Below are 13194 nucleotides of genomic sequence, written 5' to 3'. Positions count from 1 at the left end.
GATAAGTGTTATTTTGTAGGGTACCCCAAGGAAACTAGGGGTTATTACTTCTACCTTCCTAATGAACAAAAGGTGTTCGTAGGACTTAAGGCAACCTTTTTGGAAAAGGAATTCCTTAGTGAAGGAATTGTTGCCTCTAAGGTTGAACTTAGTGAAGTTCAGCAGGTGGAAGATTTAACACAATCTACTGAACCCACAGAACCGGATTCGATTAGATCAAACCCGGAGCCCAATGTAGAAGCACCATTAAGGCGATCAGGTAGAGTACCGCGTCAAGTGGACAGATACTACGGTTTCTTGGTCCAAGATGCAGATCCCATTGAGCTGATGAGAACAATGAGGATCCGATCACCTATATGGATGCTATGCAGAGGTCCGACTCTGAGTTATGGCTTAACGCCATGAGATCCGAAATGGAATCCATGGAAATCAATAGTGTATGGACACTAGTTGATCCACCCGAAGGGATAAAACCATAGGGTGCAAATGGATCTTCAAAAGAAAGAGAGGCGCAGACGGAAAGGTGGAGACCTATAAAGCCCGTCTGGTTGCCAAGGGGTATCGTCAACGTTATGGTATCGATTATGACGAGACTTTTTTCCCTGTGGCAATGCTAAAATCTATTCGGATCATGCTATAGCAGCATATATGGATTATGAAATCTGGCAAATGGATGTGAAAACAGCTTTTCTAAATGGAGAGCTGGAAGAAGAGGTGTATATGATACAACCTGAGGGTTTCACATCCATAGACGAGTCCAAAGTATGCAAGCTACAAAAGTCCATTTATGGACTTAAGCAAGCTTCTCGAAGTTGGAACATACGTTTCGATAAAACTATCAAAACATATGGCTTCGTTAAGAACGAAGAAGAACCTTGTGTCTACAAGTGGGTTAACGGTTCAGTGATCACATTTCTTGTGTTGTATGTGGATGACATTCTCTTAATTGGGAATGACATTCCTGCATTACAAATGTGAAACTCTGGCTGTCATCACAGTTCTCCATGAAGGATTTGGGAGAAGCATCCTACATCCTAGGGATGAAGATCTATAGAGATAGATCTAAGAGGTTGCTTGGATTGTCCCAATCCACGTACATCGACACTATTGAAGCGGTTCAACATGGAGAATTCCAAGAAGGGCTATCTTCCGATAGGCCAAGGAATTTTCTCTCTAAGAAAGATTGTCCGACAACTTCCGAGAGAGAGAGCGTATGAGTAGAATCCCATATGCTTCTGCAATAGGTTCTATCATGTACGCCATGACATGTACAAGACCGGATGTTGCTTACTCACTAGCAGTAGCGAGTAGGTATCAGTCTGATCCGGTGAGAACCATTGGAAGGTGGTGAAAACCATCCTTAAGTATTTAAGAAATACTAAGGACCAATGGTTAATCTATGGAGAATCTGACTTAAAACTTGTGGGGTTTACAGACTCTAGTTTTCAGTCAGACCATGATGACAGTAAGAGTATGTCAGGATTTGTGTTTACCCTGAATGGAGGAGCAGTCTGCTGGAAAAGTTCCAAGCAGCATTCAGTAGCCGATTCCGTATGCGAAGAGTATGTTGCTGCATCAGATGCGGCAAAGGAAGCTGTTTGGATCAAGAAGTTTGTAAATCAACTTGGTGTTGCTCCCTCAATCAACGGTCCAGTTCTTTTGTATTGTGACAATACTGGAGCCATTGCACAAGCAAAGGAGCCAAAGTCTCACCACAGGACCAAGCACATTCTGCGTCGCTACCACCTTGTACGAGAGATCGTGGAACGAGGTGACGTCAATCTTCAGAAGATCGATGGAAAGGAGAACCTAGCTGACCCATTCACTAAAGCCCTTTCTGTAAAGGAGTTCGATTATCACAAATCGAAGATGGGTATAAGATACTGTACAAATTGGCTTTAGTCCAAGTGGGAGTTGTTGGAATTGTGTCCCAAAGCCAATTTTTAATTGTAAGAAATTGGATTATGTATATTTTTATTAAAATGAATAAAAATTTATTCTGGCAATTTTCTATTCATCACAAGTGTTACATCTTCAAATTGAACTCCTGTGTATTGTGTATTGTGATGAAGTCCTTAGGACTAATTTAGTGGATAAAGAGGTTTTATCATTTAGTCCTTAAACCAGTTCGCGACCAAATGATGAGCTGTCAATTGGACGATAGCTATGTCAAGTATAGGTCTTGTGTGTCATTTAGTTGGTTGTCCTCTTAAACCAAGAGTGTGGAGACACTGTATGGCATACAGGTGAGATGTAGGAGTACATCGTCACTGAACAGTGACTCACCTGGTAGCACTCCATTGTCGGAGTTAGCTCGCAAAGCGTATGGGCATAAGTACCCCTTAGACCTGAGACTGTCACGGTGACTTGCAAGCAACTCACTGTACTTAGGCACTGGATGACCTGAATTTCTAATTCAGGATCGGAAGATGCTGGGTGCAGTCAAGTACTCGCGAAGTCTGTGTGAGTCAAGATGGGATTGACCGCTCCAGATTATAGGAGTTGATGTCTCGCTGTATTTCAATTCAGTAAAACCTTGGCCAGGTAAACCAAGTAGGTCACTTGATTTGATTAATTGAAATACACTATGGATGACCGGACCCAGAGTTCGACAGTCCACTCTGAGGTCATCTTGAGCATCGATGGTCATAGGGATGAATTATGCAACAACCATACGTCTAGGTTCTTGAATGTTGCTTTGCATATTCGACCTATCCGGACGTCGGGTATCATTGCTAGATGGTCACCTCGATTAGTGCATGGAGTAGTCCATGTACTACCGGCTTAGTGTTCGAACCTATCGGAGTCACGCACATTAGTCAAGCTAAGTAGGAAGGTCTTGACCCAATTTAATTAAGAATTAAATTGTGGGTCATTTGGAATTTGGTTCTGTCTATGTTCAGCTAGCACTGAACATGAGGTACATGCTAAATTTCATGGATGAACAACTAATTAAGTCTGTATTTGGGTCAATCAAGTTTCAATTAATGTAATTGAACTTGATCAGGACTCAATTGTTGAGATTGGATTTGATTGGGTCTAAATTAGTGTAATTGGGCTCGATCATGATTTAATTGGGATTTAATTTCATATTTTTTCTGATCTAAGTCGGACTTGGATCGAGCCGAAACTGGACCAATTGAATCTCCATGAGTCGGACTCATGTGGAATTTTTTCGATCAAAAATCATTCAAATGGGCTGTCAATTTGGTTTAGAACCAAATAGGCTTGCTTTATTACAAAATGGGCTAACCCATTTCCTATTTGACTAATCCCATTTAAATGGTTACGGCTGACTGTTTTAAAATCCTGGACCATTCATGGACCGTCCAACCGTGGACCCTTAAGATTTTTTTGTGAACCGCGATGGAGAAAACCTGGGAGAAAACAGAGCCTTCTCCACCGATGCTTCAAAGCCACGCCGCGCCACCTCCGGCCTCGGCCGCTCTGCCGTCTGGACCGGAATGTCGGTTTTGAACCGGCTACATTCCGGTTAAATTTGATTTTTGAAATCCGGCTGTTATCGGATGATTGGATGATTTTCCACGTTTGTTTTTTTGAAACAAACGTTACGAATCTTACATTTAACTCGAAACGGCAGCTCATAACTCCTCTTAAATCCTCACTGCGTTGCCTATAGATAGACCAACGTTTTCCTCTTGAAATAGAGAACGAATAGAGAGAAAATTAGAGTGAATCTGTCTGTGAAATCTTTGGAAGAAACTTCACAGACAGAGGCTTCAGTGGAGTTTTTTAAAGGAGAAGAGGAAGAGAGAAGAAGTGGTCCTTCTCTCTCAATCTTCTCTCCAGTGGCAAGCATCAGATCCAGCTTTCTGGTCTCCTCTCTTCTCCTCTGCGATCGGTCCAGAATCGAAGCTCTCGGGTTGGAAACGGGAGAGAAGAAAGAAGGAAAGAGAAGAAAGAAAAGTATTTTCTTCTAGGGTCCTTTTTTGCAAAAAGTGTTTTTTGCAAAATATAGACATCGTCCAACCTTCCTGCGAAGCTCGACGTGCGCGCGAAGTAGAGGACCTGCAGATCCAGGCCTCGCGAAGCAACGTTCAAAGATCTAGATCCGGTCTACCTCGACCACCTTCCGCTGCGGGATCGAGGTATGGTTTACATATTAGTATGTTTAAGATATATAATTGTTATAAATAAAAAAAATTTACAACTAATTTTCATGCCTGGCGTCCGATTTTATCGGACAACTCGAGAAATTTTTCCTTCACGTGCATGCCATGCGCATGTAACAGTTAATGAACAAGGTGGTCAAATAACTGCTGACACAAACAAGCTACCAACAAAAAGAATGGTAACAGGTTATCAAGAGTTATGTTGTCCAGACCCTCCATTTACTCTAAATACCAGTACCAAACACTTTGAATGCATACCGGCATGACACCTGGTTTTGGATTTGATTCAGGTTCTGTAGCATCAACTAGGAGAAGATTTGGAAATATTTGGTGTATCACATTTCCTGTCCCTCACTTAAGAGATATACAGAAAAATTATACATAGAAACTAGAAGTTTAAAAGAGTTTTGTTTGCTTGAGTATCAATAGCATCAAAATTGGTGGGCCATACCATGCAGCAATGCAGTCACAGGAAAGTTCTAGCAATAAAGGGATGCTTTTAGCAAGAAAAAGGAAACATATGGTGATAATAAGCTGTTACTTTATTTTCCATATGGTCAGAAATCAGAATATTGAATTAAAATATGTGTACATAATTATGTATTACATGAAAAATGAAATGACAGAGTTACCATCATATGATGGAGGAAATCACACAATAAGATTATTTAGTTCCTTTTTCACTCCTATATATAGCTGAGTTTTCCATATAAGAAATTGGAAACTTAAAATAAAATGATTTGGGATGGAGAGGAACTAACATTAATGTTTTTTGCTAGATACAGAACCAAACAGAAACAAAGTAGATGCAAAGCATCTTACTCCATGTGTTTATCGTGCATAAAAGATGCAAACACATGCATGGCCTGTAACTTTGAAAAAACAGCAGTCAAGTGTACAAAGGTGTCCAACGTAGTTTTTCTATTTGGAAATGCCATCTAATTTCGAAACACGTTCCAAGCAGATGTGGCACATGCTTGCTGTCTATATGTGACTCAACATTCCTGAAGTTCTGCATTCGTAATATGATCATGAAATGATCCACCAAGTTGTTTCATAGAATAACAAAAGATGCTTCTAAAGGGATATGCAATTTGCAGTCAACTGACAAATCCTTCTCACAAGGAAGTGTAGTTCATTCTTGATGTCAACTACATGAGCAAGAAGGGACTGAATTTTAAACTACCTTCAATGCAATCGATTATCAATGTATAGAGGTTTGCTCGTGTGAGAGTGCACAATTTTCTCTTCTACCTTTATTTTCACTTCCATTTTGGTCAAAGCCAGCTTTCTACAATGTACACACCTTTACATTTATACCTATTTACATCTAACCTTCACTCACAACAAATTATAGAGATTCGGGCTTAGTCTAGAACATTCATCTGACCCATCAAGGCTGAAAATCCATTTTGTCCAGCCACAACTTCTCATATGCTAGTAATTCCCTTAGCTATAATTTCAATGGTCTAATGTATTTTCATGTAATCCCGTAATTTACTGCTGCAATGTTTTATCATATGCCTTCTTCAAGTTATTAAAAAACATATGTGAATTCTCTTTTTTTCTATTTCCAAATCTTCATCAATTGCGAAAACAAGGTAAGTACCCTCCTTTGTTGTATCTGACATAACACAAAACTGGTTATTCCATCTGGGCTCCCATATGTTTAGGTGTGGAATGTAAGATAGATTCCACCTGTGCTGCAATTTTGTATATCTGATTTATTATAAAAATTGGTAGCACACTACTTTTTCCTGTCATTTTGGCGGTTTCTATTTTTAAAGAACATATTGAACAAGGCCAGCTAACCAAATTAATCCAATTTCGCCCATGATGTCCAAAATCGCAATTGATATTGTACCTTCCCTAAAGCAATGCCCATTTGCACTCTCTGGGGTTAATATTACCTCAGGGTTACTAAACTTGGTTAACTAGGAATAATCTTAGGAAAGGGAGAAAGCCCAACAGTCTTTGTTGGACATTATGGAGATGTTCATATACTTTATACGTCAATGGCATGGTTCAGAAAAGGTCCTTAGTCAAGCTCTTGAACAAGCTCAATAAGTGCACAAATCAAATTCGGCAATGGGAGACATGTGATTCAAATGATACTTGCTTCACTCTGCAAAAGGGTATTCTAGTGATAATGGTGCAACCGACGTTTATGCCCAAGCTACAATTTGGTCACCTCCAAGGCATGGCACTATCAAATTATAATGTGATGGATTCTTCTCAAATAGCACACAACTTGCAGGAATTGAAGAGATTCTAGTAGTCTTCACAGTGAATACAGGAGAAACTCTTTGCTTCGGTGGAACCACCATGGTGCAAAACAAGGTCCGCAGTACCGGAACCGGCACCCATGCTGGTACGCTGGCGGTACGATACAATACGCTCCCGTGACATGCCACTCTGGTATGAACTAATAGGGAAACCAACAAGGGAGGGGGAGAGGAAAAGAGAGATAGAGAGAGGAGGGAGGGAGGGGAGGAGGGGGGGGGGGAGGGAGGGAGAAGGAAGAGAGGATAAGAGAGATAGAGGGGGAGAGAGGGAGAGGGCAGCAGTGAGCGATTGGCTGCCGATACAGCGGCTACCAACTTCACTTTAAAATCGAAAAAAAAAAAATATGATAAAGGGACGAAGCCCATGTTTCTTTTGAAATAGGGGCGGAGGAAAGAGGGCTTCAAAGCCCTCTCGCCGCCCCCCCCCCCCCCCCTCCCTCGGCCCTGCTCCGATGACCATCACTGACCACCACCCTCTCCCTCTCTCTCCCTCCTTTCCTCTCTTTCCTTCTCCTCTCCCCTCCCTCGTCAATTTCTCGATTTTATTATCGAAACCGTCCCATCCACTGCCAGTACAGCTCAAGTACCCTTGAACTGGGTGGTTCAGGACGATTCCGCCATTCTTGGTGCAAAATGCTCAACAGGCTATCCAACGAAAAAAGACTGCATTTGGACATCTTAATTGGACACATTGAACCTCACCAAACTGCTAAAATGAAAATGTCCAACCGCTAGGCAATGTGGGAAATGTCATATCCCACATAAATCATCTGCTGTAACTACTAGTGAATCAAAACTGTCAATCCATATAAGGAGATTTCAGAATGAGCCTGTCAACTGGTTAGAGATAGAAGGCCACATTAGAAGATAACATTGGAAAATGTTTTATCAACTTCCATAGGCTCTCAAAACCCTTAATGAGATCATTACGTGGTAAAATACATACAGCTGTCATGTAATGCCCAAAGGCCTTCACTACCTTTGGGAAAAATCATCTTATTTGTTAAACACCTCATACAATATATTTTGGGGAAAGACCACTAAATCATTTCCATCTACTACCAAAAACATAATTATGATCACATGAAATAATTAACACATTTCTTTCATTTTTCTTTTATAGCCAGAACTATGATGAAGATCATCACAAGCTGGATACTTTGCCTTACCATCACTTTCATCTCCTTACCTATTTTTCAAGCATTTTTAGAAGTTCTCAATATCACTTGTTCTTTCCCATTTTCAAAGCAATTTCTTTCTCCTCAATCACCATTTGCACAATAATGCTCCGCCTTGTTTCTTTATGTTTACATTGCTTACCTTCAAACTCTTCAAGAACTTCTCTTGCAACTCTAAATACAATTTGCCAACTAGTCCCACATTTTGTTTGGGTTTAGGTTTCAAGTTGCAATGTACAATCTTTCACTATACCTTTATATGATGCTAGATATTCCCCTTCTAATTATAATCGAGGCTGGGGCATTATGGTTTCATTTTTCTCAATTTGTCCATTGTAACATGAAATTATCACAAGGCAACCTGTAATCCTCTCTGAATAAAGGAAGGAAAGGAAAAAATCTGCAGCACATTTATTTAGCTTTCGAAGTAACCAAAATTGCCGTCAAAATGTTATTGCTAGATTTTAATCTCTAAGCCCATGTTTGGGGGACAAATTGAAGGAAAATGATATTTGAGTTTCATAAGTTGAATTACAAATGATCAACAGCTGGTAACAATACATGCACAGTGTGTTTATAGTAGTAGATATCCTAATGATCAGTTCCACTGTAAACTAAGCTATTTCCTCTTCTAGTTGCCCATTTACAAATTATTGAAGAAGATATTTGACTGCTATGACCATCACATGTAATCAGACTTCTAATCTACAATGCAGTCATGAATAATAACAATCTGTTATTTACCTGCATCAACTTTGAACCTTTGTCACCTTCAAATTTCTCTGGATGGATGGCTGCATAAATCATTAACAAACGCAATTTGTTTTCAGGAGTGACATCCTGCAGAATAAGTTAATTTGCATGTCAAATTATTGTGGATGACAAATGATAACAAAATAACTTCATCTTGAACTCAATCCAATCAGGAAACCTGCTTTGTCCGTAGAAAATTAATTAGTTCTTTTGTCCCAGCATCTCCGAAGACAAGATCTTGCTCCAGCTGTCCAATGTCTCTAAGTCCTAGTTCTTTAACCATATTGTTAATCTTTCCCGCAATCTGTATATATTGCATAGATCAGATAGAAGCAATGGTTTGTAATAATTCTTTCTCACTCTTACATGATTCACTGAAAGTTGTCAGTTCAGTAACATTCTTCTAAGCTCATTAACATGATGCAATCCCAAAATGAAGATGGAAAGTTCGGAATTAATTTTGTTCTGTTAAAAAAGAAAATGAATGGTAGAATGCGTTGCGACTCTTCTGAAGCCAAAAAGTAATTCCTTCGAGTTAAGAGAGAAAAAACTAAGTTAATTTATTCACATACTGAAATCATTTTCATGCTATCTAAGCCTCTAACACAATTTCTACATAACCAGCAGACCATAACCATTAATACATAACAAGCAACAAATAGATCTTATGCTCATCTAAATAAGCATGCAAACATAATTTTAAAAAAACTTGGTATATATGGATCCTTCAGTTTGAACCTTTGTCAATTGTTGTTTCAATTTTTATGTTTTAGAATGCCTAATTACTAAACGTATTTAAGCAATTTTTCAGAACCTCTAAGGACAGTTAAAGTCCAAGCTTATCCAACAATTATGTCCAAAATTTTGAAACAAAGGGTTGTTGACAGGGAAATTGATAGAACTAATAGATAAAATGACTAAGAGGAGAATTAACATAGCTTGTCTTCAAGAGACTAAATGGATAAAAGAAAACGCAAAGGAAGTTGGTAATGACAGGTTATAAACTTTGGTATATAGGGAAAAATAGAAATAAAAGTTAACTAGGAATAATTGTAGATAAATTTTTAAAAGATGAGGACGCAGAAATTAAGAGAGTAGGAGATAAAATTATCTTGCTAAAATTATTGTTAGAAGAAGAGTATATTAATACCATCCTCAAGTAGAATTGGGTGATGCTACAAACTACAAAGCAATGCTTTTGAGAGAATATGGATAGACAAATTTAAAAGATTTCTAGGGAAAAAGATATTTACCAAAGGAGATTTGAATGGGCACGTGGGGAAATATAGTGTAGGTTTTGAAAGGTTGCATGAAAGTTACTTTCTAGGGGGCAGAAGCGAGGAAGGAAATATCATTTTGGAGTTTACGATGGCGTGTGACCTAGAATAAGCCAACACTTGCTTTAAAAAGGACTTTCACTTGATAACTTTTAAAAGTAGCATAATACTAGTCCAGTGGATTTCTTCCTTCTGTAATGACTGATCGAGTTCTGTGTAAAGATTGTACAATTATATCGGTAAGAGCTTAACCAACCAATATAGATTGGTAGTTTTGGATGTGTGTATTAGGAAACAAAAAAGGATGAAGGAAAATAGAAAACCAAAAATTAGAAGATAGAACAACCAATTTCAGTCCCGATAGAGAGTGGAGGAGTCAGTTCACTCAGATTTAGGCAGCAATGACAGTTCTGATGATCATAGATGTGGTGGCCAGAGAGTAGAAGATATGAGACCACCGTTGAGATAGCCGCAAGATAATCTTCGATTCACCGGTGAATTCTAGTTTATGCATGCCAAACGAAATAGGGACCACAGTGCACGAGCTAGTAGAGCCCATAAGGATACGTTATATATAAGAGACGAGCTTCTTCAAATCACTCGGAAGAACACGATGTAGCTGCAGATGACTTCTCATATAAAGTAGAATTCAAACATATCAGATTCTAAGTTATATGCTGGATCCTATTATCTACAGCCACAAACAACCGATGATCCATACGAATATAGATGTGGTAAAATTAAGGAATCATCTTCTAGTGACAACTACGCTATGCAACATAGAGCATCTTATGTGTCAGATTTTGCTACCGACATGCACTTCCACAGCCGTATAATCAGCCTGAGGACACGTCTCAGAGTCAGAGTTTCAGTAAGAGATCCGAGACCAGTTATAACATAGAGCGCATATCTTATAAAAGGAGCGTATAGGACTATAACACTGCTTGGTTAGAGGAGTGAGCTGATGTGATCCCGATATCTACGAGAGACATCGCCACTCGACAAGATTTTAGATGTCAGTATATATGTTGTACTTAAAATACATCTAATTGATTGCATCATTTGTATATTTTGTATTTCACTAATTGATTTTAGAATATTTCGTGTTAGTTCTCCTAGCATGCGAAGCCAGGATCGCTGGCTTTTTTCTTTACATTTTGGTTTTGTTTTGAGGCTCATGCAAAAGGCTGGGGATAGCAAACCCAATGACATAGATTTGCCAAATTTTTGCCTCCCCAAGATAGCATTGTTTCAGAGCAATGCCACCGTAATGCAAAAAAATTACTCTAAAACGTCAAGAAGCATCATTGAGGGTATACTAGGGTGATAAAAACATCAAGAAACATCAAATTAGACTTAAAATCATTCAAAAAAATAAAAAAAATACTTATTTCTCATTAAATCTTGAAAAAAAAAAAACCAAATCAGCACACCATAGCATACCGCGTCGATATGGTACCGGTTTGGTATTGTACTGAACCGGTACCAGACCCGTACGAATTATGGTGCCGGTTTGGCTACCTTTGTTATTTACTAGCGACTGATCAATAAAAGCCCTCATGAAATTTAAATTTTGGAATTAGACTGAATTTCTAAAATAATTTCCTAAGAATATTAACAAAAAATGTTTTTTTAAAAAAATTAAGCAATTATGAGTCATGTTAGATAATGAGACACTATCTTCTAAATTTAATAATTTTAGTTTCACACTAATACCATAACTTATCACTAGTATTCTTTATTTAATTAACTAGTATAATAGTTAAAATATATAAATTATATGTTTGTAACTAAGAAAAAAACTAAGGCATTTCTGCACGTGCCATGTAAGCATGAATTGAAGTGCATTCAATTAACTTGAACTTCTGGATTAAAAAGATAACTAAAAAATACAAAATATATTTAAAATTAGTAAGCAAATAAAAAATAGATCTTCATGAAGATGATCTTCAAATTGCTAAGTTAGTGGCTTTATGTTCTTAATTGCTAATATTAAGTCAACCTCCTTGTGAATGACCATCTAGGTGAAACTCAAGTACTTTTCATCAAGAAAGCTTTTCACAATAAGTAAATCTGGATCTTCTTTAGCTTTAATAGGGTTTCCTTCATGAATGAGAGCACAATCTTCTGCCATTTTTAGGTGCATTAGTGAGTCACCTCCTAGTCATATCGACCTTGTAGTATATGGCAAGCAACTATAGATGTTACACGACACTATACACTATTATCAAAAGTATTACAATAGATAAGCCTACAAGTCAATATTGGACCTCATTGCCTTTCTTGAACTAGACAATTTTGTGAATAAGGAAAAATGCTTCTCCACCTTTAGAGCTTGTTGATGACTTTCTGGGAGGCAATGTTCTTGACAAGTGTGAAACATGCAGGTCATGCAGCCAATTCTCCTCTCCAACGTTCATTGCAAATGTTATACTCCACAGACTATGACTATGACTGTTGCCTTGACCTCCATCAAGCTCAATAATAGGTTCATTTTTTGGCTCATCAAAAATGGGTCCACCAGCTCTCATCAATCAGTGACCTTGTCATGTTCATCAAGATTGTTGCTCCACTTGTTGTCTACATCATGAGGTAGACTTTGGTAGGGAGGTTTAAGCAAGGCACGGAACTAGAGTCTTCGTAAGTGTAGCAAGAAGGTAGCATGCGTCACATGGTGAGGCTCACAAGGACTCTAACTGCTCAAAACCACCTCATGCTGCCCAGACAGATAATGGTCTTCGGTAATGCTAGATGAGGCATTTTGGCACCCTTGGAGGAAAAAGACTAGGCATGCATAGTAGCATGTGAATCAATAAGTCTTCCTTAGCTGTACGCACTGATTATACTTTCTGTGCAATGTCCTGCGGTAGGCATCATTTGCACACTAGATGATGTGCTCATCAATCTTCTCATATAAGGAAACCAAAACTTTTTGAGATAGTGGCTACATGGGTTCCTTAACTTTTGTTAGGGGGCACAAAACAAAGATTTAAACCTCTTTTATAGTCAGTGACAGTCCTCTTGGCGTAAGAATACCAAGAAGTGGCAACATAGGTCTTTCTTCATCTTTGGCCAACCAATAACATCTTTCCAATGCTCACTTAATAACATTGGATGTTCTCCCAGCAGAAAGATGCACAGCCTCATAGTTTCCATGTCACAACCCCTACCGTCTTGTTGTCCAGGGCATCCATGGCTGTCATGAACCTATCAACAATAGTGACCCAACCATGAAATCCTATGTTAAGTGTCCAATGAAACTTAGAAATCTCATATTTGGTGCCTATCACAATTTTGCATTGCTCCCTCAAATGGGCAAAGATGAGGTAGCCCTTGATTTAGGGCATAGAGATCAAAGGGGTTGATCACTTGCTTGGAAGTTGCATCAAGTGGCATGTTATCTTCCCAATACAATCATCTAAGGCAATAACCATGGCCAACCACACACGGATTGATCTCCAACCCTAGTGTATTCTACGTGACCTAGCAAACCATGGCTTCAACATCCATGGACAACACCACAAATGAATCAGAACCACTTCAATACTAAATTAGTACACATGGATGG

At 38.7% G+C, this 13194-nt stretch overlaps 1 protein-coding gene across 2 annotated transcripts in view; it reads right to left on the bottom strand.

Annotated features, from left to right (window-relative positions):
* LOC103713398 (SNARE-interacting protein KEULE) overlaps nt 1-13194 on the bottom strand; it is a 56611-nt gene that overhangs the window by 16362 nt on the left and 27055 nt on the right. For both annotated transcript variants that reach the window (XM_008800311.4, XM_008800312.4), the window contains exons 14-15: nt 8528-8653; nt 8341-8436 (exon numbers count right to left, since the gene is read on the bottom strand). In XM_008800311.4, coding sequence (XP_008798533.1) covers nt 8341-8436; nt 8528-8653 — 222 coding nt within the window. The remainder of the gene's footprint in view (nt 1-8340; nt 8437-8527; nt 8654-13194) is intronic.

This window comes from Phoenix dactylifera, unplaced genomic scaffold, assembly GCF_009389715.1.
Source record: "Phoenix dactylifera cultivar Barhee BC4 unplaced genomic scaffold, palm_55x_up_171113_PBpolish2nd_filt_p 000097F, whole genome shotgun sequence".
In the NCBI taxonomy this organism is placed as follows: domain Eukaryota; kingdom Viridiplantae; phylum Streptophyta; class Magnoliopsida; order Arecales; family Arecaceae; genus Phoenix; species Phoenix dactylifera.
Note: the sequence above shows the minus strand (reverse complement) of the source record. Positions and strands in the feature narration are given on the sequence as shown.